Source organism: Megascapheus bottae, chromosome 19 (genome assembly GCF_031878675.1).
Source record: "Megascapheus bottae isolate mThoBot1 chromosome 19, mThoBot2.hap1, whole genome shotgun sequence".
Classification (NCBI taxonomy): Eukaryota; Metazoa; Chordata; class Mammalia; order Rodentia; family Geomyidae; genus Megascapheus; species Megascapheus bottae.
This window is the reverse complement of record NC_143527.1, coordinates 19,513,859-19,541,840: the sequence shown is the minus strand read 5'-3', so window position 1 is coordinate 19,541,840 and position 27,982 is coordinate 19,513,859. Positions and strand designations below refer to the sequence as shown.

General features: G+C 44.5%; 1 protein-coding gene across 3 annotated transcripts in view; it reads right to left on the bottom strand.

Annotated features, from left to right (window-relative positions):
• Positions 1 to 1,262: 1,262 nt before the first annotated feature.
• Loxhd1 (lipoxygenase homology PLAT domains 1) overlaps positions 1,263 to 27,982 on the bottom strand; it is a 128,346-nt gene continuing 101,626 nt past the window's right edge. For all 3 annotated transcript variants that reach the window (XM_090353573.1, XM_090353574.1, XM_090353575.1), the window contains 8 exons: positions 25,939 to 26,066; positions 23,100 to 23,217; positions 22,455 to 22,629; positions 20,072 to 20,257; positions 9,830 to 10,000; positions 5,461 to 5,593; positions 4,157 to 4,315; positions 1,263 to 1,888 (listed from right to left, as the gene is read on the bottom strand). In XM_090353573.1, the coding sequence (XP_090209699.1) occupies positions 1,408 to 1,888; positions 4,157 to 4,315; positions 5,461 to 5,593; positions 9,830 to 10,000; positions 20,072 to 20,257; positions 22,455 to 22,629; positions 23,100 to 23,217; positions 25,939 to 26,066 (1,551 nt within the window). In that variant the 3' untranslated portion in view covers positions 1,263 to 1,407. The remainder of the gene's footprint in view (positions 1,889 to 4,156; positions 4,316 to 5,460; positions 5,594 to 9,829; positions 10,001 to 20,071; positions 20,258 to 22,454; positions 22,630 to 23,099; positions 23,218 to 25,938; positions 26,067 to 27,982) is intronic.

Sequence of the window (27,982 nt, the reverse complement as noted above, 5' to 3'; positions counted from 1 at the left end):
ACCAAGGGGATGGAGCCATCCACAGAAATCAAGTTTTCTTTTGGTACCCATGTCCTTTGAGGCCTTCAGGTTGGACTTGATAGATTTACTCAGTGTTTAGTGTGAGTGCTACATGCACAAAATTGCACCAATATTAACTCCTTTGATCTCATAACAACCCGGGAGGTAGGCTTCATTAGCATTCACCCTGTTTCACAGGTGAAAAAGCTATGGCCCAGAGAGATGAAATTACCTGCCCAAGGTGTCAAGGGTGCTATGAGGCAGAGTTGGAATGTAAGTGCAGGGCAGACAGATTGCCCTTGGGGCCTGTGTGGTTAACCCGTCCATGATGAGTCTCTCAGAGCTTTCTGAAGTCATGAAGTCTCACCAAGAACAGATCAGTGGAGAACACAGTTGATACTGCAGGGCAGGGAATGGTAAACTGATGCCCTCTTGCAGAAAGACTTCCTGCAGTCCTCCTACTGTGGTCCCTTCCCTTCAGGAAAGTCAGAGATCAGGGGCTGAACTTTGCTGAGCCTGATAGAGCACTGTCTGGCTGTTGACTAGGGAGAGTCATATATGTGGGTTGTATATACTGATATGTGCATATATGAATGTTGTATGTATCTGCATGCATGTGTTTCTCCTGCCATCTCTCCATCAGTGTTCTATCCTGTGAGAGCAGAGACCATGTTTTCATATTGTCACTGATTCTCTTCTCAGCTCTCAGTCCAAACATTGCCCATAGAAGTGATAGGTAACTGTAGCTAAGTAGACTCCTAGCCTTGCACTGGAAGTGACCAGGATGTTCTAGGGGCCTTGAGTCTGTCCCGCCCAGCAGAATCTTGCTGTAAAGTGAAGGAAAGAATGATCTACTTTCCACAGGCTTCTATACCCACCCCCCTTCTTCCTGATAGTTCTCTCCACTTGTCACTAGATTTATTGAAACTGGGGGAAAAAAAGCATGTATTTCTTAGCAAGCAGATGCTAAGATGAGTTCTTTGTGGGGTGTGGTTGATAATAATTTAATTAGCCCAGCTTTTTGTTCCCCTGGGAAAAAAGTGTTAATTAGCCTTTTGCTTAAAATACACCATTTCCTTCCCCACTTTTCTCCCCTGGGTGAGGCCCCAATTTCCATCCACACCCTGCAGCACATCCCAGCCTGGCTACCACTGTTACAGAAAAAAGACATGTGAAAAAGTATTTTTTGGTATGCCACCATGGATTATGACACATTGTAATTACGATTCTGTCGGTCCAAGAGAGGAGGAGAGTGTGAAGAAGTGCCCCAGGGAGAATCTCAAATAATGGTTCCTGATGAGCCATGAGGCTGTTGGTGTCTGCCTGCCCCAGGCCCTAATTCTGGAGGTCTCCAGAGAGGGCAGCTGAGCTGAGTGAAAACAGAAAGGTGTAGCCAAGACCGTCTTCTCAGACAGAAGGGAAGAGGTCCCTCCAGGTGAGCCCATCCCCCCGAGACTTGTCCAGCCACCTGCCACAGGTGAAGATTGTGGCCACCCCAGTGCTTGTGTTGGTGACTTCCACCTTCTCCACCAGCCAGCCCGAGTAGTAGCCACTGCTGTCATGCTCCAGCCGCACCTTTCGCAGCTCACCCAGCTCCAGCGTCTCCAGGAAGAAGCGGTCTGTGCTGCCTCTCTCAAAGAGGTTGCGCATTTTCTGCTTCAGCTCCCTTTTGCCTGTGTCCCCATTGGACCCAAAGATGGTCACAAAGACGTTAGCATCAGTGCCAGCCCCTAGTTCATAACCTGTTGTCACGATGACTTCGTACTTGATGGGCACCAGACTCTGGATCTTGCTGGCGAAGCTTTCAGTAGTCTTGGTAACTTCAAATACCTTGAAGTACTTCCTCTTCCTTTTGAGGGGGATGAGGGAGTCACAGTTAAAGAAGTACCTGGCAGAAGAGTGAGAGCAAAGGTAAACACCAGCCCAGCTTACTCCCTCTATTATACACCCAAGTTGTGAGAGTTCCTCCCATAATTTCCCCCAAGATATGGAGGTTGGGATTGTCTAGATTCGAATGTGAATATCAACTTTGTTTAAGATTCAAGTGGAGTGACATCTCAGCCTTCCAGTTGCCCTATGCTTCTATTTCTTTTTTTTTAAATCCCTTGTATGCCACATCCAATCCATAAGTAAAACCTGTTGGCCTCAGCCCGAAAAATGTGTCTGGAAATGAGCTCCTTTAGGAACAATACCTACTGGTATACTTTCTTTCCTTCTCGGGTTCCCAAATCAAGGTTCTCCTAACTGGTCTTCATTTCTTGCATTCTAAATTTGAAATGAACAATTGCTGTGGTTTCTTTCCATTCCAAATTTGCTAGTATTTTATTTATTTAGTTGGTTAGTTTTGTACTACTTGTGTTTGATCTCTGCCTTGAGCTTTGCTAGGCATGTAAGTGCTCTACTACTTCAGCCATGCCCACTACCGCTTGCAGCCCTAGAGTGCTAGTATCTTACTGGCGTTGGAAATAAGTGGTCTTGCACAGGCTAATGACTTCAACAACAGAAGGGTGTGCCCAAGGGAGGAAAACCAACCGTAATCTTAGATGATAATGCAAATGCTGTGTGTGTGTGTGTGTGTGTGTGTGTGTGTGTGTGTGTGTGTGTTGGAGATTGAACACAGGCCTCAGGTATTCTAAACATAAGCTGTGCCACTGAAGCACACCCCAGTCTCTACACAAAAAAATTTAACAGCCAAAAGAACTTAAATTGTCTGTATATTTACCAAAGGCCAGGATGTTGTATTCTTGCATCTTACTAGCTTTCACATAAACCCTCGGTCTCATCCTTCTATTTTGGGGAGAGAAAAGACATTTGATGGAGAAAAGTCACTGTTTAAAGTGACTCAACTCAGGGCCTGTCTGACCCTGAAGAGGAAGGCATGTAAGACTTTCCACAAGAAATCTTGATTCTGTTTTGAGATCTTCCTCCTCTCAGTGTATTACTCGTGAGGTTGCTATTACATACCGCAATCTGTTCATGAAAGACACACTTGCATTCTTTGTCTTGAAAATTTTAAAACGGTTTTTAAATGCACATACCCACCAATATACATAATTTTATGTATATGCACAAAACACATGATCATATATACAGGCTGTTCCTAAATGTGTTCTAGCTCTCTTTCTTTTTGTTTGGCTCTATCTTCTCTTTTTCTCTCCTTTCCACGTCAGCACCCCACCTTTACCTCAGATAACCCATGCTGCAGTTGAGGGTGCCGACTGCCAAATTTCCTTCCATCCCACTCAGGCCACACATAGACATATGGGGACACCAGTGTTCCCTTTTCTCAGCAGCATCATATATGACATGTTTTCCTGCATTTTGCTTTTCTCACTCAACAATACTTCCTGGGAATTGCTCCGAGTCATCTGGTACATATTTAATTCATTATTTTGAATGGCTAAGAAATATTTCCTGGTGCCGATACAAGGAAATGTTTTCTAATAGACATAATTTTAGAAGAGTGCCAAAATGCGGAACTCAAGGACTTAGTGGAGTCAAAGCCTTATGGAAATGGGAGTGGGGTAGTCCATAAGAATGAGGACAAAAGCACAGGATGATGAGCACAAAGCGATCTGGAATAATGCAATTACCCTTCTGTGAACATTGTGTAGGTAAGGTATTAGAAAAAGTCTCATGCCAGGGACATGAGCCTTTTTTTTTGGTTATTATTCCTGGTAGCTATCTCTTGCAGTTAGGCATTTAAGGAAATTTTACTTCCTTTTACCTACTTTTCTGCTTTACTTGAATTGTTTTTTTTGCCAGTCTTGGGCCTTGAACTCAGGGCCTGAGCACTGTCCTTGGGCTTTCTCAAGGCTAAAGCCTATCACTGGAGACACAGCACCACTTTTGACTTTTCTATGTATGTGGTACTGAAGAATCAAACCCTGGTCATTGTGCATGCTAGGCAAGCACTCTACCACTAGGCCAAACTCTCAGCCCTTTACTTGAATTTCTGCCTTTATGTACTAGATATGCTATTGGAATAAAACAAGAAGCACCTGTTTTAGTTAAAAGATGACCTGCTGAAATCCTGAGTTCAATGATGATGCACAAAAACTGGTATGAAAGATAGAAAGCTTACTGTAAACCCAAGATCTGAATTGGAAAAGGCTGGAAGACAGCATGGGAAGGCGGGAGGGTAAACCGTACATACACATTGCCATATTCCATCTCGGTGATGGTGATAGTCTTGACATGCCAGGCCAGCTCCCTCTTTGGGATGAACTTATCTTCCCTGGCCAAGTGGCCCACACACACAGAGGCAATGTCCCCCAAGAAGATGCTATCAAACTCGAATGTGTCTGTGGTGTCCCTGCAGGAAACAAAGGTGTGGCTGATGAGCTGCCCATGCCCACTGAGTGGGTAAGTATCATCAAGTGCTTGCTACAGTCCATGGTAGTACAGCAGTCAAGACATGAGGAGGGTCCTACATTCCTTGAGAAGTCTAGTCTAGTTTGAGGACAAGTCAATCACTACGAAGCCATTCTTTCACTGCCTGCACTCAGTACCAATGGATGGTAAGGTATCATTAAACAGACTGGAGGAGGGTGAGGCCCTGCTGTTGAGCTGAGGGTGGTGAGATCCAAAGAGCAGAAGGAGGAGAGAAAGGGAAGAGTCCTCTGAGGCAGATCCTCCTTACTCAAAACCTAGGATGGGCACAGTAGGCTGTGATGGAATTTGGGCCTATGTGAAAGCTGGGTATGGAGGGGAAATGACAATGGAGAAGGTGGGAATTAGGGAGGTCTGGGTGGTAAATTACCAGTCTAAGGAGAGTTCTGGCTTCGTCTGTATGGAAAGGGAATGTAAATGGAATGTTTGTGTCCCTCCCAAATTCCTGTGTTGACACTTAATCCCCAGTGTGAGGGCATTTGCAAGTGGGAACATTGGGAAGTGATTAGATGATGAACGTGGAAATGTCACGAGTGGGATCGCGCCCCTTACAGGAGTTCTCAGTGAGCTCCCTAACCCCCCTGTGCTGTGTGAAGACAAAAGGAGAGGATGGCTGTCAATGAACCAGGAACCAGACCCTCACAAGACACTGAATCTTGCAGCACTGAACGCTCAGTCTTAGATGCTCAGTCTCCAGTACTGTGAGAAACAAACTTTCCTTATTTAGAAGCCACTTACTGCGATAGCCTGTTATGGCATCCTGGATGGGCTAAAGACAAGGGAAGAACGGGGTTAGAGGGGAGATAGAAGCTATATGTAAGCAGTTCTGGAGGAGCAGAGATGAGGTGGCGGCTGAGGTGGACTGGGGAATGTGGGAGGTGAGTGCCACGTCTACCTGGATGTGGAATGGTGTTTGTAGCAGGTGGCGCAGGGAAGCACACAGAACTCAATAAAGCTATTGCTGGTCATGCCCATTTGTGCAGTTATGGCTTTTCCAAGGGGAAGGTTTGGAAGAGTTCCTCATTTACCACCCCACCCTCACTCCCCCATGGACACTTCTGTCCTTACTTCCTAAAAGCTCGTTGTCTGGAAGAATTCTCCACAAGGAACTCTTTGGATCGGTTTTTCCTGCCTTCCAGGATGAGCCAGACATTCTCCCTGGTTTCACCTCTGTTGCCCGTTTCTATGACAATTTCATAGGCTGTAAAGGAGGAGATGGGAAAGGGTCAGTGGGGTGAGGGTGGGAAGAAGCAGCCACCCACATAAGGCTATTCCCTTGGGGCCTTTGGGTGGGTCTTAGGTGACAGACTGTGGGGACTGAAAGGCAATTTAGTTTAGCTGTATTCCAGACCTGTGAGCAGAACTGCCAATTCTGGAGCTAGAGCAATCCTTCCCATTTTATTCCTAATAGCAACTTTCGTGCCCAAGAATATGGAACGTGAGAGCCATAGAGCATGAAGCAGGTGGTGGGGGGTGAGTTCTTGGGAGATGCTGGGGTCTGGCTCTCAGAGCTACACCATTCTCCAGGACATAGCAAATGAATTATATGTGGAGAAGAGTAAGCAGGAGAGGCAGGCCAAGCTATGGGAAGCAGAAGACAGAGACCCTGCAAGTCAGAGACCTCAGAGGGTCTCACCCTGTCTGCCTCAGTGGTCACTCCGTTAGCCTCATAGCAACCACTCGGCCAAGAATGTCTACACTAGCATCTTTTGACCATCCTTCATCCAGCAAGGGTCAAGGGTCAGAGGGACCAGACTCAGATGACCTCAGAGTTCCCTTTCTAGCCACAGGCACAAATGCTGGCCACCCAGACACTGGAATGTGAAAAGCTCAAAGCAAAGAAGAGAGGTTCCATGAGGTAAGAAAGGAGCCAGGCTGCCATGACCTCTCCCGTCTCAGTTACCAGCAGCTTCTCTCTAGCATGTTCCTGGATTTTTTTTTTTGCCAGTCGAGCTTGAGCTCAGGGCCTGAGCACTGTCCTTGGACTTTCTCAAAGCTAGTGCTCTACCAATTGAGTCACAGCACCACTTCCAGCAGCTTTTTTCTATGTATGTGGTGCAGAGGAATCGAACCTGGGTCTTCGTGCATGCTAGGCAAGCACTCTACTGCTAGGCCAAACTCCCGGCCCCACTTTCCAGCTTCTTACCTCATTAGTTCTGCCTAAGTGCTTTGAAATATTCCTCTGCTTTGCTTGGAACACTCCCCTCCGCCCTGCTATGGCTAGAGTCAATCCTTACCTCCTTCTCCTTAGGTCAAAGGTCACTTTGGGGGAGATATTTTCCCCGAACTCTAGTTAAAATCATCACAACCTGATCCCCATTGCATTTCTGGTCTGCCTAACTCTACTTGTCCTTGTCATCATCTAACAGTCTCTGCCATTTGTTTACTTTTCATTTTATTGTTTATTGTATTTCTCTCCCCATTTAAGTATGAGTAAGCAGCATGAAGGTAAAGGAACTTTATTTTGTTCCCTCACAGACCCCCAAATGTCATTCCTGAAAATTTCTGTTTGACTCTATTGAGACTACGAAAGGAGAGGTATTTTGTAAACACAAGCATGGAGATGGATTCTCTAAGAGAATTTTCAGGGGCATCTATGAGTGTTCTGTCTCTGAAGACTGGCCAGAGGGTCAGACTTGATTGGGGCTGAACATGTTGCAGAGAAGGCTGAGAGAGTAGTCTTTCAGAGTAGTCCTAAAAGACTACTCTGGAAAGGGAAGAAAGGCTGTAAGAGCGATGTGGGGGAGGGGAGGCGCTGCTCAGTCAGCTAGAGAATATCACAAGAGTGTATGTGCATGCGTGTGTGTGTGTGTGTGTGTGTGTGTGTGTGTGTGTGCGTGTGTGTTCAGGGAGAAACATAGTTATTATCCAGGTGTTTAATCCTAACCATGGATCGAGGACAGCAGAATCTCCATAGGTTCAGGCACCAGGATTATATATAAGCCTTGCCAATGTCTCTCTGCTTTGGCTGCACCTCAGAATCTCCTGCAAAGGCAAATGCTTTCAGAGGGCTTGGAGGTAAAGGCTGGGAACAGGAGGCTAAGCAGGATGGAGCAATCTATCAGTCTGGAGTACCAACCAGGCCCAAGAAAGACCTGGCGCTGCGGCAGATGTTCATTGTGCATTTGACCTTTCTGGTTTTCCTTTTTTTCTTCTTCTTCTTTTTTCCTATTCATGACAGGAATGTCATGATGGGGATGAGTTTTGAGGGCCTTATGGGACCACAGGACAGAGGGTTTTCACACATACAAAGCTCTGTTCAAGCATAAGGCAGTGCTTGTGCTCACAGAATAGAGATGCACAGGTAACTGAGGACTGAGACCAGATTTAGTCCAGGACACCTTCAGAGCAAGCCTCCTGTGAGAACTGAAGTATGGTACCTGTATGTCATGGGCATCTCAGGGCATGCGATGTTGCCCTCTGCTGGCTTGAATCAGTGACAGCTCTGTGACCCTGCCCTCCTGTCTCCCACACCTACAGAACTAACCTCACTTTAGCAACCTGGATCCAGCAGGTCTCCGCAGAGATATAGCTGTGTAGCTGTTTGGAAATCAGAGGAGGATACTCAGCAGTTTGGCTTGAAGCCTTACAGATCTTTCCTCCTCAGAGCCTCTGTGGCTCACGTAGCTTCTGTGAGAGGGTCTTAAGTTTCTCCCTCTAGTCAGAGGCTCAACCATTCTCTTAATCCATTCTCTGAGTCCCTACCAAGTCCCAAGCCACACAGTGCTTAAAAAGAGGATGACAAACATTTTATCTCTGACCTGGTTCCAGAAGAAACATAGAACCCAGTCATTCCTAAGAAAGAGCCATTAGGCCACGAGCAGGGGTTCACGTCTGTAATCCTAGCTGCTCTGGAGGCTGAGATCTGAGGATTGAGTGTCAAAGCCAGCTGGGGCACAAAAGGACCGGAGACTCTTATCTCCAATCAGCCTCTAGAAAAAGGGAAGTGGAGCTTGGCTCAAGGGTAGGGCGTAGCCTTGAGCTGAAGAGCTCAGGGGCAGCGCCCAGGCCAAGTTCAAGCCCCATGACACCCCCCCCACACACACACAAAAGGTGATGGAAATACATCAACTGAGCAGGGTTTACCCCCTTTAGAAAAGTCCACAAATGGGTTCTTGGCTCTCATTTGAATGCTCCCGAACACATAGTACTCATTACCTTTCAGAACCATCAATTTCATCTTTGGGCAGTTAGCATGGCCTGGCAGAGATGGTCAGATGGCTTTCCATCAAAGATGCACAAATACTTCTACATGTAACAGTCTCTCAGAAGAGCCACCCGACCAGAGGCTCGGTTAGAGCCACATGACTATTCCTCACCAGTATAGGGTGTAGCTCGTATGATAAGTAGTGAAGGACCTTCACCAGGTTCCTTCCCTTCTGCAAGAAATGTGCAAGCCAGCCAGGCACTTGTGGCTTATGCCTGTAGCTACTCAGGAGGCTAAGATCTGAAGACTGTGGTTCAAAGCCAGCCCAGGCAGGAAACTCCGTGAGATTCTTATCTCAAACTACTCAAAAAGCTGGAAGTGGCACTGTGGTAGAGTGTTCATCTTGAACAAAAGAAGCTCAGGAACAGCAAGCAGGCCCAGAGTTCAAGCCTCAGAATTGGGGGGGGGGGAAGGAAAGAAAGAACGAAAGAAAAAAGGAAGGAAGGAGGAAAGGAGGGACAGGAGGGAAGAAGGGAAGGAGGGAGGGAGGGAGGAAAGCAAGGAGGGAGGGAGGGAAAGAGCTTGAGTCTCTAAGTCATACCATGCAAGGCCTCCCTTCAAACACCCACACTGGACTACCTTTTGCAGAGGTGAGAAAGACACTGAGATTTGAGGAATTGCCTCTAGCACATCCAGTGCTATCTTAATAACCAATAATTTCCTTCTTTATATTGCTTCTGTTTTGGATGAACCTTCTAATTCATTGGACCCAGAACCTGCCCTGTAATTTAGTCACATTTCCCTAGGCCTTGATGGCCATTACTTTAGGGGGCGTAGGGGATCAATTCAGTCTTTTTATTTATTTATTTTTAGAAGTCTCTCTTAAGGAAGGGATGAAGGGAACGTGGCTGGTGGAGATCCTTGCTCCCCCTGCTTCTCTTTCTAGGAAGGCTGGATTGGTAGCCATTACTAAAAACATCAATTGAACTTAGTTCATGATATAAAAACGAACCAGAAAGGCCAATCACACCATGCTGCATTGTCCAGCCTAGCACAACAGTTTTCTTGTTACCTAATTAGACTCATGACTTAAGCCTGTTAGTATTGGCATCAGTATTTTGGCCATTCCAAATTTCTACTCAGGCATCTTCACAAAGGATTTCCTTCAAGCTGAAGCGGTGTGAGGGTCTTCTCACTCCCACCTCTGCCCCAGCCAGCCCTCCTCCTTCAACTAGAAGAGTTAGCCCAGGCATCACAGCTAAGCTGAGCCCATGCCATCTCCCCACATACTGGTCTCTTCCAGCTCATCCCGGATTTCATTGTTGGCACACGCAAAGTCACGGACTGTCTGCCTGTCACCCTCGCTTTTGGAGAGCCAGCAGTCACATTGGAAGCGGAAGGTCTCATCACGGGAGTTGTCCTTCACATCAACATAGCTCAGGTGCCAGCCAGGAAACATTCCTGAGGAAGAGATAGCGTGGGATATGAAGAAGCAGGAGGTACAGTCTCTCCCATCCAGACCTCCCTTCCCTATGGTGTGTGTGGCACCAGACAAGGTCCCTGTCCTCTGTGGGCCTCTTTGTTGATGAGTCACCATTGAATGGTGATGGATCTCCATTGAATTAGGTATTCCTTGAGAGTTTTCCCAGCTCAGGGTTCTCAGTGTTCCCTAGCTTTTTTTTTTTTTCCTCAAGGCTGATGTTCTACCACTTGAACAACAGCTCCATTTCTGGCTTTTTGCTGGTTAATTGTAGATTAAAAGTCTTATAGATTTTGTTGCTGGGGCTGACTTTGAAACCCCATCCTTAGATCTCAGGCTTCTGAGTAGCTAGGATTCGAAGCATGAATCACCAGTGCACAGAAGAATTTCACTCCTTTTCCAACACTCTTTTTTTTTTCATACATCCTGAGAGGGTTTGTGCATGGGAGTTCAGACTTGGTGTGTGTCAAGAAATTGTGTTTGTTGCTTACTGCAATTTTTTCCTCACTGAAAGCCTTTCCAGCATAGATGCTGAAGTAGGAAAGGCTAGCTTGCATTTGATCCGAGAAACAGACCTTTGTGGCACTCCCAAAGCTGAAGAGCGAATTCTTCCATCTTTTGACACTGGCGTTTACAAGCTCATGCTCATGATTCTTCCAGAGTCAGTTCAGATACCAGCTCCTCCTGCAAGCCTCCAGCCATATCTTCCATTTGCTTACTGTGCCTGTATCTGCTGCCCTCCTCCACCTCTGTAACTCCCTGCATATTCCTGGCTTATCCCCTGACTAGCCTTTTCTTGTCTATGTCTTCTCCCCAGGCTAGAAATGCTTAAGGACAGTGACTGGTCTTACTGGGTTTTTCTTTCCCTAATGACTAGCATGCAACCAGCAGGTAAGTACTTTCTCAATGAATGCTGAAGGAAGAAATATGTTCTGACTTTGACTTTGAGGTCTTTGGCTCAGCCATTCAATAACCATAGATGCTGCCGTTTCTTTAGGGTGTGTTGCTAAATTTGACAAGTCTTAGTCTGATCGTGAGCACAGGAGTAGCTCGGTTGTAATTGGCAGTGATTCCTTCTGCAGTGTTCCCACCATAGCAAAGCTAGCAAGTGTGAACCGATGTGCACTTACAGTGACAGCTGCGTGTTCTTTACACTGTGCATGACTTCCATTACTCTCCTCTCTTCAAAGTCCCTGGTAACTGAACACCAAAAAAAGCCCCTTATAGGGAGGAAATCTAGTGCTCTGGCAAGTTATGGTGATGATATTTGCTGTATACAATGTGTCCACAAGGGCCCCTCACAAAGAACACACAGATGGAGTCTATTCTCATTCCCTTTCTTCTCATCCACCCCTTGGACTGTGAGAGCAGCCCCATATCTCCATCAAAAAAAACCCCCTGTTTTCTCTAGGATCACCCACTGCCCAACAACTGCAGAGAGATTGTGTCTCTGGTCTCAAAGGTCTTTCGTCACACAGAGGCACACACAGATGGACACGTACTTGTAACCATTCACATCTGCAGGAGGCAGATGAAGGCTTCTGGTTAGGATATATGTACTAAATGATTCCACATTTTAAAAGCACTTCTTACTCTTTTTTTTTGTAAACATAGAGTTTTACTGAAGGGGAAAACAGTGAATGCTAAAACAATTAAGATAAATTTCAAAACACTTCTGTTGAGATGTAGAGTGGTGAGCTCATTTATCTCAGGCTTGTTTTATAACTCAATAAATCTTTTTCATTTTTTTTTTGCATCAGAGCCAATCCTATCCGTAAGTCTGCAAATTGGCTGCTATTAGAGATGGTTCCTGATAGTATCATAGAACTGCGTAAAGTCCTTAACAGGTTCAGTCTAGAAAGAATTCCAATAAGGCTGACTATTGAAGGCTTTTTTTTCCTCCAAAATTTCTAGTGGAATAGAAGCAGGTAAAGAAAAGACTGCGAAAAAGATATACCCTGACCATATTGTAAAATGTTCCAATGGAAAAGATTAGTTGTCCTCCCATGATCCAGTGCTCTACTCTCATCCGGTGGAGTGTGTGTGTGTGTGTGTGTGTGTGTGTGTGTGTGAGTGTGTGTGTGTGTGTACATGTACTAGTATCATCCTATACCCAATTATCTTTTTCAATTAGAATTCCTCATCAGCTTTGTGCTCACTGCTGATTGCCTTGTTCTGTTTGGGTGTGATGGACAGGTTTTTATCCCAACTATCTCCTGCAAAGAACCTACCCAATATGCAGGTGGCAGTTCTGGACAGATTGATGTCACTAGAAGTTTGCTAGTGAAAACAGCAGGACAGTATACAGACCTGCAGTTACAGCCTGGCTAACTTTGCAGCCAGCACTAGTTGGGTAGTAGCCATTATACCTGAACCAGGTGAATCAACAGAATACCATCTGAAAGTGGCTGTTAAGATAATTCCTTTAGAATTCTCCTTTATTCTTTTAGCCCAAAGATATCAAACACTCCACCTTGAGAGTCACTCTTCTTTTGCACGCATTGAATGAATATCAGAACAAAGATGTCTATCCATTGTTCAACCTACCAGCCTGGTGTTCCATTGTATGCACACAGAACACATTATTTATCTGGTCTCTGGTGATGGAGAGCTAGCTATTCTTCAGACTTTTGATCCTGCACGAAGTGCTATGATTAATATCCTTCCATGGCAACATAGTGATCCTTGAAAATCATAAAGCAGGCATTGCCCCTTTTCCATAAAAAGTCCTCAGTGACTTCTCACCACTCTCACAATAAAACACAAAGTGCTCACCAAGAAGTGAATGGACTGTTTGCTCTAATCTGCATCTTCCCCTCTCATCTTATTGCAGACTATTTATAACTTCACTTACTATAGTCTACCTACACTGAACTTCTTTCTTTACCTCAAACTATGTTTTCCCTAGAGAACTTTGCATTTACTGTTCTGTCTGGAGTAATTCTCCCTGGGCCCTAAATGCCTGTGCTCTGTTGTCACTGAGGTGTTAGATCAAGTATTCTGTTGTTGGGAAAGTCCTTATTAATGGCTCAATTTGCAGGAGTTTCCTCATTCCCATTTACTTGCTATCAATCACCATATATCAACTTGACAATCTGAAAAAATTTCATTTTTATTTCCTTGTATGTTGTATTGTCTATCTTGTCTCCATCCAGTAAGTTGTAAACACCATGAGATCAAGAGATTTGTCTGATCTATCCATCACCATATTCCAGGGCTTACAGGCTTAAGCAGTGCTCAGCATGTTAAGCAGTAAACGCTTATTAACACATAAGTATGCACTAGCATAGAATAGGGTAGAATGAAGAAGAATGGTGGTGGTGGTAGGTTGGGGGGTAATTTATAGCCCTTCCTGGCCTATTCCAGTAGAAATGATTGCTTTATTTCAGATGTCCTAAAATTGACTTCTGGAACAAAGGTATAGAAACCCCAAACCAATATGAGGTCCCAGTCTTCCCAAGTAGGAGATGGTAGACTCCAAAAGGCAATGAGGCTGGCAGCAGGGTGGCCCTGGATTTAGTATACCACCTGTGATTGCCACATTTAGTGAGATGAAAGGCTCTGTGTCTGCTGCTCTGCATTTATATACTTTGGGCCTTCTTCAGTCTGATTCCACTCAGTAAGGAAGAATTTCACCAAATCTTTTATCTGAGGAAGATGGCATTTTTCTTCCTTCTCATTATGGGTCCAAGCTATTCTCTAGCCCAAATGCCAACTTACTTTCTCAACAGCTTAGCTCCTAGCTTCTCCACGAGGCCCTCTGGGATCTCCAGCTCCACTGTTCTTTCCTTGTCTACTCTGTGCTCAGCCATGAGCCCAGATTTCTCAAGAAATCTTTGCTACTGAGTCCACATCTGCACCCTAACTCTTTTAGAACTAGTTTTAATGTATGCCTGACTTTTCTAGTTAGATTGTAGGAAGTGGGAATGGTCTCTTAGAACCTCTTAACTATACTATAGAGTTATGCACTTAGCATTCAATGAAGATAGAAGTGCTAAATCCTTTACTTTCAAAAGCAAGAGCCATCATTTTTATTCCAGTGCAAGCCATTGAGATTTTTTTCCCAGGTAGAAAAAAATCACTTTATTAAGTGAAGTGAAAATAATAACCTTTAATATAACCTTTGGGGGACCAGGAGTTTGGCCTAGTGGTAGAGTGCTTGCCTAGCATTCAGGAAGACCTGAGTTTGATTCCTAGGTACTTTTCAGCTGTGGCTCAAGTGGTAGAGCTCTAGCCTTGAGAAAGCCCAAGGACAGTACTCAGGCCCTGAGTTCCAGACTCAGGACTGGCAACTTGAGGGCCCATCTTGGTGACTTACATGTCTTCAGCAAGAGAAATGGTCGGGCCAAGTGTGGTGGTGCATACCTATAATCTCTCTTACTTGGAGGCAGCAGAGTCAAGAGAATCACAAGTTGAAGGTCAGCCTGGGTAAAGTTAGTAAGATTCTATTTAACAAACAAAACAGAAAACAGAAAGACCTAAAGGAATCACAAGCATAGCTCAAGTGATAGAGCACTTGCCTAGCATGTACTAAACCCTTTATTTAATCCCCAGACAAACATAGAACACAGGGGGAGGATCAGTGGATGATATGAAGTAAGAACCTTCACAGAGCTCTAGTTATAAAAGAATATAAGAATCTAACTCTTTGCCTTTGGAAAAACACTTTCGTGGGTATGTTACCTAAGAGATAAGATTTAGGGATTTGACAGACATAGGTTCCAGTCTCTACAATGCTCCTCACTAAAAATGTAATAACATCTCCATGCCTCAATACCTTCACTTGTACAACTTGAGGGTAAAAATGGATATTTTTTTATATCCTTTTTATTTTTCTGAATGTATACTGTAAGAAGTAAAACATAACAACTCATTTTGTGGTTAAAAACTGTTTTTACTCACCAGGGTTTTAATTTAACCACAAAAAGCTAAGAAGAGCAGAATAAATTAGAAAGTAACTACTTTGGTTATAATTTGTTCGGTATTATAAATGCTATCTGGGTAACTGGAATTAAAGTGAATAATTAATCTTTCATCTTGATTTTCTTCTTTGAACTATATTTCCTGGTAACCAAATAGCCTCAAGAACAATTATTTAAAAGAAAAATTTCAATTAGTAAGTGGCTAAGAAATAACAGACTTGTAAAATCACATTGTAACTAATTGGTCATTACTGGATGAAGCCATTAGATGAGGAGTTATGAAGGAGAATCACAATGGAGTAAGCAGGTTGGCAGCTGCTAAATCCAGCTATTGATCTGAGCCTCAGGAAGAAAAGACTTCTAATCTGGCACAGTGGCTTATGCCTGTAATCCTAGCTACTCAGGAGGCTGAGATCTGAGGATCAAGGTTCAAAGCCAGCCAGGGCACAAAAGGACTGGAGACTCTTATCTCTAATTAACCTCTAGAAAACGGGAAGTGGGGCTTGGCTCAAGGGTAGGGCAGTAGCCTTGAGCTGAAGAGCTCAGGGACAGCAACCAGGCCGAGTTCAAGCCCCATGACCCACAAACACAAAAAGACTTCTGTCTACTTCTGATCACATAAATACACAGTAAACAGCACTGAAGAAATGTACATATTTACTGCGTAATGAAGTACACAGACTGAGGGCATGTGCTTATCACACAGATTGCAAAAATTTGTTATGAAGTACAAATTAAATAATACAAAGAAATTGTGGTTCACCATAATAATGGTGGTATAATTTTTTTAAGAAAAATGCCTATTTAGAAAGAGAAGCATAACCCAGGTGTTTGTGGCTTGTGCCTGTCCTAGTTACTCAGGTGACTGAGTTCTGAGGATCATGACTTGAAGCTAGCCTGGGAAGGAAAGTCTGTGAGCCTTTTATCTCTGATTAAACCCTTCCAAAACATCAGAAATGGAACTGTGGTTCAAATGGCAGAGCACTAGCCTTAAGCCCAAAAGGCCAGCACAAACAAATAAAATAGAAAAGAGAATCATAATAAGTATATGTGGGGTGAAATGACACAAAGTAGAAGATTTAAGTTCATATCCTTAAGTAACTAAAAGAAAAAGTGAGGGCCGGGAGTTTGGCCTAGTGGTTAAAGTGCTTGCCTAGCATACATGAAGACCCGGGTTCGATTCCTCGGTACCACATACAAAGAAAAAAGCTGGAAGTGGTGCTGAGGCTCAAGTGGTAGAGCTCTAGCCTTGAGAAAGTCCAAGGACAGTGCTCAGGCCCTGAGCTCAAGCCCAGGACTGGCAAAAAAAAAAAAAAAAAGAAAAAGTGAAAAGGTTCAAACTGATGTGATAAAACAATGATAGTTGAACTCAGGAGATATATAAGTAGGAGGTCATTTTATTATTTCCTTCACAACAAAACAATAACAATAACAACAAACAATGGAAGGGTAGGTTCAGGGAAAAAGAAGATTGCCATAACTTAACTCTTGACTTCTATAATATTTGTTCAGGAATTCTCACCTTTTCCTGAAAGATTCTTCAAACAAAATTTATTTATCCTCATAAATTTCTGTGCAAGGAAAAGAATAATGTAGCTGGAAGATTTATGAACTAAATGCAAAGAAAATATGGCAAAGAGGCAGCTTTGAAGACAGGTTTGGAGGTCTCAGCTTGTATTAACTTCTAAACTTCCATCCCTGAAGTTACTATAAAAAAGAAAGGCACAGAATCACTCTTCTGTAGATCTTCTTGACCCTAGTATCTCAACCATATAAGCTCAGTGAAGATTCAGAAATCTTCCTTTCTTTCCTCAAGATCTACCCTAAGTTTGGCTCAAGTTGAGAAAGCCTACTTGTCTGCTCATAAGTCATATGAATGATAGGGTATTTATTTATGTGTCAGAGCCATATGGTCAGGTCATGGGTCTTTGATATCCAAGGTAATCATGGAGTAACTGTCAAGCTCTTTGGAGAATCTAGCATTTAAGGCATAGAACTGCCACGGTGCTGAACAGCCTCCCTCTTCTTGCAGCATTTTGACAGTGATGGGATAGAAGGAATGAACTAATTGGCTGTCAGGTTTTTGCATAGTGGAAAAATGCATCAAGGCAACTGAGAAATACACAGATGTGTGCACAATCCGTGATTAGGAGGAGAACTGGCTGGTTTTAAAGAATTTGGTTAGGAACCTGAGGTTTATGGCCAGGACTCATCTTTTTTTTTTTTTTTTGAACACACCAAGGCACACCAAAATTGTTTCTGGAGAAAACCAAGTTCCTTATGACACAGGCATGAAGATTCAGGGAAGGATATGGGATACTGGAAGAAAGCATAATTAAATTTTATTAAACTGAATTGTATCCCTAGGATACTGCAGATAATCTGATAGGCACCAGGAAAAGAACAAGACAAACATACTCATGAAGCTGAAAGAGTAAAAGATACAAAATTGACCTAAAAACAGGCTGATTAGAAGGGCATTCAAATAAGGTATGGTAATAAGAACTTTCAGTGAGAAGGTGAGGACATAAGAGAGCTGGCTAACCTTAGGCATTCTGGTAGGATGCTGGTGGGGTCAGAAGTTTGTTTATGATGCCTGCCAGCTGTAGACTTTTCCTAAGTTTTCCAATTTTCATTCCTAGAGACCAGTTGTTTTTTTGCCCCAGTTACTACCAAGCAGAACTCAAGACTGTGGAGAGCCTGGAGCAATATGTTAGCCAAGCAGATATCACCTATCACAGGGTTTATGGTTCTGGGACATTCAGTATTGTGCTTTAAGCCACCAAATCCATAAATGACAAAAAGACTCTTTATCTCCCCCTCCTTTCTCCATGTTACAATGACTTAAGTGTTTGGTTGTATAACAAAGTCCTTAGCAAGGTGTGCTAGGAATTCATTAGGAAGAAACAAAAAAATTTCTCCAATTGCTTTGCTATTTGAGAAACATGTAGCTTCCTGTTTCCTCTACTAAATTTATATCCAAGGAACTCTGGAATGAGGACACTGTCACTTGGGATTTCATGGACAGTGGATGGTCTTCAGAGTGGCAGATTTTCAGATGAGGATCTCCTCCCCAAACACACTTGAATTTACAAGTACAAAATATAGTGATCAATTCTTTTTTTTTTTTTTGCTAGTCCTGGGCTTGAGCTCAAGGCCTGAGAACTGTCCTTGTACTTCTCAAGGCCAGAGCTCTACCACTTGAACCTCAGCACCACTTCTTGTTTTTTTCTATGTATGTGGTACCAAGGAATCAAACCTGCATTTTCATGCATGCTAGGCAAGCACTCTATCACTAGGCCAAATTCCCGGCCATATAGTGATCAATTCTTCACCCTCCCCTCCTTTCCTTTTCATTATCTAACATCTTGTTATTCAACAGACTAATCAAATTTGGGGGTTCTCAGTTCTAAGATAGTCTTATTTCCCTTAAGTTGGTCTTCCTCCACAGATTTCTCATTCTCATTTGTTTTGATTTCAATATTGTCTGCTATAGTCTGGATCTTCAATGACTGGCAAAGACTCATGTGTTGAAAACTTGGTCTCCAGGTTGGTAGTAGGAGGTAGATGAATCTTTAAGAGGTAGAGCTTGATAGGAGCTCATTATGTCATTGAGGATGTGACCATGACAGTGCTCATGGGACTTCAGCTGCTTGTTTCTTAGCTCCCTGGGTCCTAATGTGAGTGTTTTTTTATGCCATTTACTTCCTCCATGGTGTACACTTCACCTTAGGTCCAAATAAATTTGGCTAATCTATCATGAGCTTGAACTTCAAAACAACACACTTACAGTGAATAACTACTATAACTTGTTTTGGGGATTGTCAGGTTTTAGTGTATGATCTGAACTACTTGTTTTGTCAAAGGTCTGGTCATATCAGGGAGGAGGAGAGAAACAAGAAAGCTTAGATGTTTCTGGAGACAAACAGGATCTCTAGTTACTGAAATGTGACTACTGTTTTGGAGCATCCTCAAATATCAATGCTTCTACTTTCCTAGACTGAAAGGAAAGGTACACAATCTAGGAAAATGGAGTCTTGCACCATAAGTGTCTCTGATATTGTCTTCTCATCTGGAAAAAGAGAGATTTATTCTAGTTTCCATGGAATTCTCTCCTACTCACTTTTTTTGGCCTCCTTGGAGGGAGGGAGGGAACCCTTTACTCTCTGGCCTCACAATATGTTGTTGACAGTTCAAGAAACTGGCTGGCAGTGCTGAGTTGGGGTTCACCAGTGACTGAAATGCTTAGGCTGCTCTGCAGTAGGGTTTGGAAGAAGGGAAGAGAAGCACAACCTCCAGAAAGCTCTGGAGCCTGGGGTTGGGGAGATTGAGCAAAGGCTGAAGGCCTTCTGTGAGCAGCTTGGCAAAGGTTGCTTCCAACCTAAGGCAAGGAAGATGATTCGGGGAGTAGTAAACATGAAGGAAGTGAAACCATTTCAACTCTAATATGTCACATAGATGTTGAAGACGCCAAGCCAGAGAAAATAGAGAGAACAAAAATGAAGACCAGAAAATGGTGAAGCAATGCAGAGGATAGAACTTCAGCACAGTTGCAGGTGTGACCAAGTCTTCCTTAGGCAAGTTCTCACTTGGTATTTATCCTATGTCATAGCTTATAGTTATCAGTGGAGAAGCCACTCTTAAGTTTACTGTTATTTGTGAACAAACAGAATCCCTTAAAGAACATCCATTGGAAGTGATTTTGGTGAGTTTGCCTCTTCTTGCCTACCTCCCACCTCTGTCTTTTTTCTTCCTTGTCTCCCTTTCTCTTTTGCAGTCCTGAGGACTGAACTCAGGGTCTTACAAATGCTAGGCAAGCACTCTGCCACTGAGCTATACTCCCAGCCCTTAGCTCAACCATTTTCCCTTTTTATGCCTGAACTAAGTAGACATTTTTAAAAAGCCACTTATCACCTAGGGAGAAAGCAGAAGAAATTAAGCTCCATCTCTAGCACTGGCCCAGAAGCATCTGCTCTCTAACTGATAAGAACATTAGAATGGTGACAACAAACCTTGTTCCATCACTTCCTTGCTGGGTAGGCAGTGTCTACATATTGTCAGGGGGACAGAGACACCTCTCAGGGAGAGCTGAGGGCTCCCTTCACCACCCCAGTCGTGACCCATAGCTACCTTTGTTGTCATGCCAGACCCTCAGCTTGCAGAGATGGCCCAGGCTTAGCATGTCAGGGAAGTTGAAGGTGTCTGTGTTGTTCCGCTCAAACTTGTTCCAGTTGGCTGACTGCTTCAGAGCCAGTGTCCCACTGTCCCCATTCTCTCCGAAGATGATGATGCTCACGTTTGCATCGGTACCTGCTCCTGGGGGAGCATAAGTGAGGTATTGGGTACCAGTTGCTCACATACATAGCCCTTCTGCTCTGAGCTTGGTCCTAGACACCTCAGAGGACCCAGGGGTGGAGTGGGGACAGAGTTCAGAGTTGACAAGGCCAGAAGTAGTTCAAAAAGGGGTTGTAATGTGTCCTGGAACTCTTGGGTCTTCAATTCTATACTTCAGCTTCTCTTTGTGTCTTACATAGGCTGTGGGTCTAACTGTAGTCATAGCAACTATGACTTTAGTTTTTTTAGTACAAAAATGTGTCTATTTCTGGGAAAATGCTCCCAAATTTAAAAGCCATGCCAGGTACACTGACTTTACTTTAATAATACAGGCTGCCTCCTGCACAGGTGGGTTGAGCAGGAAACAGGAAGGTTTGTTCTACCTCTGATGGACATTCTTCTGGAATTTTATGTCATTTACTTTACAGGTATTGGTCTCAGCTAAAAAGCTAGTGCTAGGCCAGGAGTTTGGCCTGGTGCTTGCCTAGCATGCACAAAGGCCCGGGGTTTGATTCCTTGGTACTATATACGTAGAAAAGGCCAGAAGTGGTGCTGTGTTTCAAGTGGTAGAGCCTTGAAAAAGCTCAAGGACTGAGTTAAAGCCCCAGGTCTGGCAAATATATATATATATGAAAGCTTGGCACCAGCGGCTCATACATATAATCCCAGCTATTCAGGAGGCTGAGAGCTGAGGGTTATGGTTTGACAGACAAATCCAGGCAGACAAATCCATGAGTCATCTCTGGTTAACCAGCAAAAGCTGGAATTGAAGTTCTGGCTCAAGTGGTTGAGTGCCATCTGAGTGCAAAAATGAGAAATGAGATATATGGCAGAGTCAAAGGAGAGCTCAAATAGTGTAATTACTTAAAAAGGCAAAATAAACATGAATAAATTTCAGGAAGTAGGTACTTGAAAGGGGTAAATGAGGTTGGGGAAAGAGGTAGATGAATGAAGAGGAGAAGATGGGAAGAATATAGTCAAGAATTCAATTTAAAAAAAGAAATGAAAGGGGATGGGGAAAGGGGATGAGGGAGACAAAAACATGAGAATGGGCATCAATGTTCAAGAAGTAATGCACCCACTACCTGACGAATGTAACTGCAAACCCTCTACACACTTCTCCAACAATAAAATACAATAAAAAAGAATTCAATGTATATCCTTTAAAATTAAGAAGGGTGTGGGAAGGTATGGTTTGGGGAAGGATGAGTGAGAATGCTGAAAGGCAAGACATTGATCCACAAAATGCATTGTATCCACAAACTGCTGTATTAAATGATAACTCCTTTGTACAACTACTTAAAGATAAGAAAAAAAATTTAAAAAGTCAAATGAGATGCTCCAAGTTTAAGCCAATGACCAGCACACAGACACACACACACACAGACACACAAAGAGAGAGAGAGAGAGAGACAGACAGACAGACAGACAGACAGACAGACAGAGACACAGAGACAGAGAGACAGAGACAGAGCTTCTACCATCAGAGCTCCAATCCCTTAACTAAAGGTTTTTCACTTGGAAACCATGGCCAACAAGTTAATCCTTAAGTCTTTGTTTGCAATGAGTGTGAATGGGTTTGTCCAGTTCTTTGCAATGGCCCCTGAGAGGGGGTTTGATGTAGGGAAGGTAGGCAGGGGCACTGGGATGGCAGACAGTGGTAGTACTTCTTGCGAGCTCTTTCTCTGAATGGACCCTCTGTGTCAAGGCTCTGTTTAAGGTTTTTCGACTTAACTTTGGCATCACCATTGGGAAGTTCCCATGACTCTCATTCCTGACTTAGGTACAAAGCCACCCTCTCTGGGTTCCCCAGAAGCATCTGAGCCAGCACCAATTAGTCAGAGCTTTGCCATATACATTGTGGTGACCCCACCAGAATGTCAGACCTGCAAGGTCCTCAAGAGAGACCTTGCCAGGACAGAGATGATACAATAACGACATAGATGTACCCAAGATGACAGCATGTGGGAAAGGAGAGGACACAAGCTCAAAGTCATGGACCACCTCTACCTCCTCCCCCCCAAGAAAACCCCAAAACATTCTCCTCACCAATTCAGTGAGTGGAAGGAAATGTTTTGCCCCAACAGAAAGAGACACATTGTGGCACCAGAGCCCAAGTCCTGAGCCACAACTTGAGAGCAAGGGTCCAGAATAGTGAGAAGTGGGGCATTCAACTCACCTAGGATGTTGCTGGTCTTCACTGTAACAGTGTAAGATGTCCACTCCATCATTTCCTCTCCATCGATGACAGCACACATCTCACACACCAGGGTCTTCTTGCCTTTCCGCTGAGACAGCCAGTCTCCATAGTAGAACATGGTCAGGTCTCCAGTGTTCATGTTCTTCAGCATGATCTGTAGAGGGACCCTAGTGGATATACCCTCCCGGATCCCATCATCCCTAGCCAGTCCCAGCCACCCAAGGACCCAAAGCTCTGTGAACTCTGAATCTGATATGGAGAGGGCCCTGCTCCATGAGTCTTTCAGATCTGTGTCTGAAAAGCCCCACAGGATTTGGGAAATGAAAATCCACCATGTTCACAGGCCGGATTCACAGGATTCTCTCTGTCCCAATTGTTTCACATCTCTCCCATTCCCTACAACTCACATTGGCAGAGAAGGCACACCAGGCCTCGGGACTCAAGCTGCCTCCACATCATACTGTGTTCCATAGGCAGCATTTAGATCCACTGGACACAAATAAACCTACAATCTGCTTAATTTGGGCATATGGGATTATATAGCTGGGGTTCTGTAATAACTCTGTTAAGTGACTGCTACAGGTGGGCGTGGCATGGAAGGGTGGGCGGGCCCCGGCTCTGTACCCTCTCCAGGAACCACTCTGGCCGGCTGCCCAGGCCATCGATGCGGATGCGCATCTTGGTGAAAGGAGCGATGTCCAGGATCTCCATGATGAAGGTGTCATTCTGTTCCCTCTCAAACCTGGGGGCAAGAGGGAGAGTGTGAAGGAGGAGAAACTGCCTCCCTTAGAAACCGGATTTGGGACAAAGAGAGTAGGCAGATGGAGTCTTCACTCAGGCCAGTCTCTGCTCTCAGAAACCGCCCCCCATCAGCCCACCTTTGGACACCGTGTTCCTCAAAATCTTGGTTAAGCAGGTTTAGCTGATAGAAATGGCTTGGAAGAGCTGGTGGTTCTGGGTTCTAATTTAAATTGCTAGTCATCTGAACAGTTCTTTTCTTTGGTCTGGGTTTCCTTACCTATGGTCACTCACCCTGCAATGACCTACAACTGTTGTGGAGACCAACTGGATATGAAATCCTCTTTAAAGCCAAAGAGGCTTTCATATCTGAGAAGCTTTAAATGAGATTCTGTGCCCAGCAGAGCTACCAGGAATGGAGAGGTAGGTCATGTACTGCACAAGTCTAAAAGGCATCTCTCACAGTTTTCTATGTGCCATATGTACAGTTGAACACAGTGGCCCCAGATCAGGAGGTTTTCTGACAACTGGAATGTGGTAGCAGACAGAAGATAATGCTGCTTTTGTTGCTGTCACTATTTTTTTTCCTGCTGAATGATCTCATCATCTCAGGGCTGCTCTATCTTTATTGCTCTTCCCACGGCGCCACCTGTACAGCACGACCTTCAATGGTGACTGATTCCAGATGACACTGCTGACAAGCCTCTGGGGATGTGCAGGTGGCCCTGATGAGATGATGCCAAATGGCAATTGTCATGCTTCCTTGGATACAAGACACATTTAAAAAAGTATGCCACAGCCAGTGGGAAGTAAGATTACCAGTGCTGACAAGTGAGAGCTAAAGCAGTCCTCCTCTGAGCTCAGTTCTTTGTGGTCAAACACAGATGATGCTGTTTTGGTAACTGTGTGCGTTTATGATTAACAGAGGTAGAAAATCTATTCAAGGTTAGGAAGTTTAGCTGCGGAGTCTAGCTGAGTTAGTTACTAGTGACTGTTGCCCTTTGGTTTTTAGTTTTAGTATCTGACAAGGAATGTCATAGCAGACAAATCTCGCAATACCTCTCTCTCTCTCTCTCTCTCTCTCTCTCTCTCTCTCTCTCTCTCTCTCTCTCTCTCTCTCTCTCTCTCTCTCTCTCTCTCTCTCTGTGTGTGTGTGTGTGTGTATTCCAGCCTCTACCATGTTACTTTACCTTTCCAAGGAAAGTTTCACCTTGTACACCACCAATCTGTTCCTCTGACACAGGATTTGCCCCCAATCAAAATGCAGGCAGTCACTGGGTGTGGTGGCTCAAGCCTGCTAGCCTAGCTACGTGGAGATGGAGATCAGTGGATTATGGTTTGAAAGCAGCCCAGGAATTGTTTGTGATATTCTACCTCAACTAATGTCTGGGTGCAGTGGCTGACACCTACTATCCCAGCTAGGTGGGAAACACAATGGCTGGCACATGGTTGTCATCCCTAGCAATGTGGAGATGCACAAGTAGAAGGACTATAATCCAGACTGGCAGGGAATAAAGGTAGACCCTGCCTCAAACAAAACCAATGCAAAAAAAGTGGCAGGAATGTGGCTCAAGTGGTAAAAGTATTAATTTGGAGAATTACTAAAAAAAATTTAAAGAGGTAAAAAAATGTGGGATCTCAGAATGAGTCCTCCAAGGTGCAGGTAAATTATTCTACTATATGCATATTAGATAAGTCAAACACCCCACCCTGGGAAAGAGCAAGCCCCAAGGTTGTAAACCAGACCACGAATCAATCTTTATGCAGAAAAAGAAAGTATTTTAACAGGAATATTTACACTGCGGTTTTGTTTATTGTAATGGAGTTATAAGCATACAGGTTTTAGGATTCTGATACTCTAGAAAACTTTCTCTCTTCTCTCTCTCTCTCTCTCTCTCTCTCTCTCTCTCTCTCTCTCTCTCTCTCTCTCTCTCTCTCTCTCTCCCCCCTAGCTTGCTCCCTTCAGCAATGATGATGCCTTGGATATTTGAAAAATAAAGTTGAATATGGGTGTGAGATAATTAGGTGGGAAAAATATCTGAGAATTGGAGGTGAGTAGAGCTTAGGGTGTTGCACAGGAAAATGTTTTGGAATTGAACTGCAAAGGGACAAGATCCAGGCTATGCATAACAACTGAACTCTGACATATAACCTCTACAGCCACTGTACCAGGAAACTGCACAGCCTCTCCCACAATCAGCTCAGAATGGTCAGGAATTGGGCAGGGTCTGCCATCTTCCCCGTGTTGTTCCTATTTCCAACTTAGGTTCAACCAGAAGAATCAAATATGTTTTCTTACTTGATCACATAGACTGCCCTGGTCCTTAGCACATAGAAGAGTCTGTGTTCTCTCACCCAGCCTCCCTAGCGTCAACATCTTATATTGCTACAAGACAGTGGACAAGGCCAGGAAATGAACAATGAAGCAACATTGTCAAGCAAGCTGCAGACTTCACAGGACTGCATGAACAAAGGAAGGAGAGATGAGAAAGTTGCTATGGGTTGGCCATAACTATGGGTTATGGTCTATAGTTATGGGTTATAGGCTTCCTGAAGAAAGAAAATTAGAAAGGGAAAGGGGTTGAAACAGAAGGAACAAAGATGTAGTGGCTGGAATCTCCCTTTGTTGGTGTGCAGGGAGTGTAATAGACCTAGTCAGGTTGTAGGAAGGATAGGATAGAGGGGTGGATATAAGCTGGGTCTGGGACTGGTCCACTTGGGGTACCTGGCCTTCTTCTTGTCCAGCTGCACCTCTTCTGTACTCCCATTGATGCCGTAGAGTGTCATGAAGATGTTGGAGTCAGTGCCTCCACCAACCACATCTCCTGTCCAGACTGTCATTTCATAAAGTACCTGCCATGAAAGTGGCATGGCCTGAGCCTTGAGTTCACACACAATACCCCATCCCACCTTAGCCTCCCTGTGCTGGGAGTACAGATGTGGTCTCTAGGGTCAGCAAAACCCTCAGTTGACCTTTCTCTCTTAGACTGTGCATGGTGGTGGAACAGTGTATCATGAGCCACTCAGGCTCCATTTGAATCCCAGAGCTGCTTCTGCTGGGTAGGTGCCCTCAGTGTCCCTTACTGGCCTCTGTCTTTCCTGTCCTGAAACGACACTCTTGACAGAGTTATGAGAACCACAGGCAATTTGTATGGATGCCAGCTCTGGGCCTGCCTGTCATGTGTATTGCCTTAGGAAGCAGCAGTGCTTCTGCACGGTCCCCACTTCCAGTTCTAGTCAGTTCACACCCTGACGTCAGAATCAGGAGGTCCCCTGGGGGTGAATTAAAGGGAACACCACCTCAAGCCACTCAAGTAGGGTAGTTGTCTGTTTATCCAATTTTCATGGTAGATCATCATTTTGCCCAAGATGGGTTCCCCAGAGGGCTGAGTTCCCTTTGCCTGTGATTACTGGAGCATACACACTGAGATCCTGCCTTGCTCTTTTGACAGGAAGCCTTGGGCAAGGAGTGCACCCATTTCCATGTTCCAGAGTAGTATTCTGTGGCCCCAGATCTTCATTCTATTCCCTCTCACCAAATTTCCATAGGCAAGCAAGTCTAAAGGTACAGGAGAGGCAGAGGAATGTCTGGGCAGACTGTCCATCCCCTTTGAATGTCTCTGGCCCCTCTCATCTCCCATAGCTGCCATTCCTTGTTTCTCTTGTACAGGTACTTGGACTCTAGCACCCATAGCATCCTATCCCAAGAGGACTGGGTTGCAGTAGTCACAACATTGTGCAAAGTAGTGTTTTTCTAGTAGGATCTAGAATCTTCTCTAGAAGACTGAAAGGTTATATTATGTGCAGACCTGGCTCTCAGAGAACTCAGGACATCCTTGTGAGGGAATGTATGAAGAGTTCGTGTGTGTGTGTGTGTGTGTGTGTGTGTGTGTGTGTGTGTGTGTGTGTGTTGGTACTGGGGTTTGAGTTCAAGGCCTGGGAACTCTCCCTTAGCTTTTTTGCTCCAATCTGGTGCTCTACCACTTGAGCCACAAGTCCACTTCCAGCTTTCTGGTGGTTATTTGGAGATAACAATCTCAGGATCCTTACTCCCCAGACTGCCTTCAAATTCTGATCTTCAGATCTCAGCCTCCTGAGTAGTTAAGATTACAGGTATGAGCCACTGGTGCCTGACTCAGCGTGAAGAGCTCTTACTTTACCAGGAACACTGTAGAGAATTCTCCAATAGCACATGGGGTGAGCAAGAGGGGCTACTGGGAACAGGAAGCCTCACCCTTTCTCGCTGTCATCCTGACACAGAAAATAGAGTGGTCAAAATAAGCGCTTTGGTGGCTCTTCTGGCCCCCATGTTCTGTGTCCATCTTTCTCCCCTTTTGCATAGCCACCGCATCCCTCTTTATGTAACCAGAATATTTCCAAAAAGAGACAGAAGCAGGTCTCCTGTAATTCCAGCCTGCTATCAGATATCCTGGGGAGAAGGCCAAATCCAATGGCCCTGTGCTTCTTTGTAAAGTAACCAGCCTGTGTTCTTTTGTTCCGTGAATAGCAAGGATGTGGATGTGGATTTTCATGGCCTAGAGAGAGGAGGGGTGCAGATGCCCTGAGTGGGGTGTGATGTGTGCTGGGGGGGGGGTGGCATACACACTAACACATAGAGGCTGGGATGTGGGTCAGGGTAGAGGCCCTGCATGAATGGCGCCCACACCCACATGGCATATCTGGCCACAGATGGAGCTGTCTGGGAAGGAGGAGGCTGGCTGTGCTGTGGAGTTCTGCTCTCCCACGGTGGGAGGAGAAGGCACCCCCAT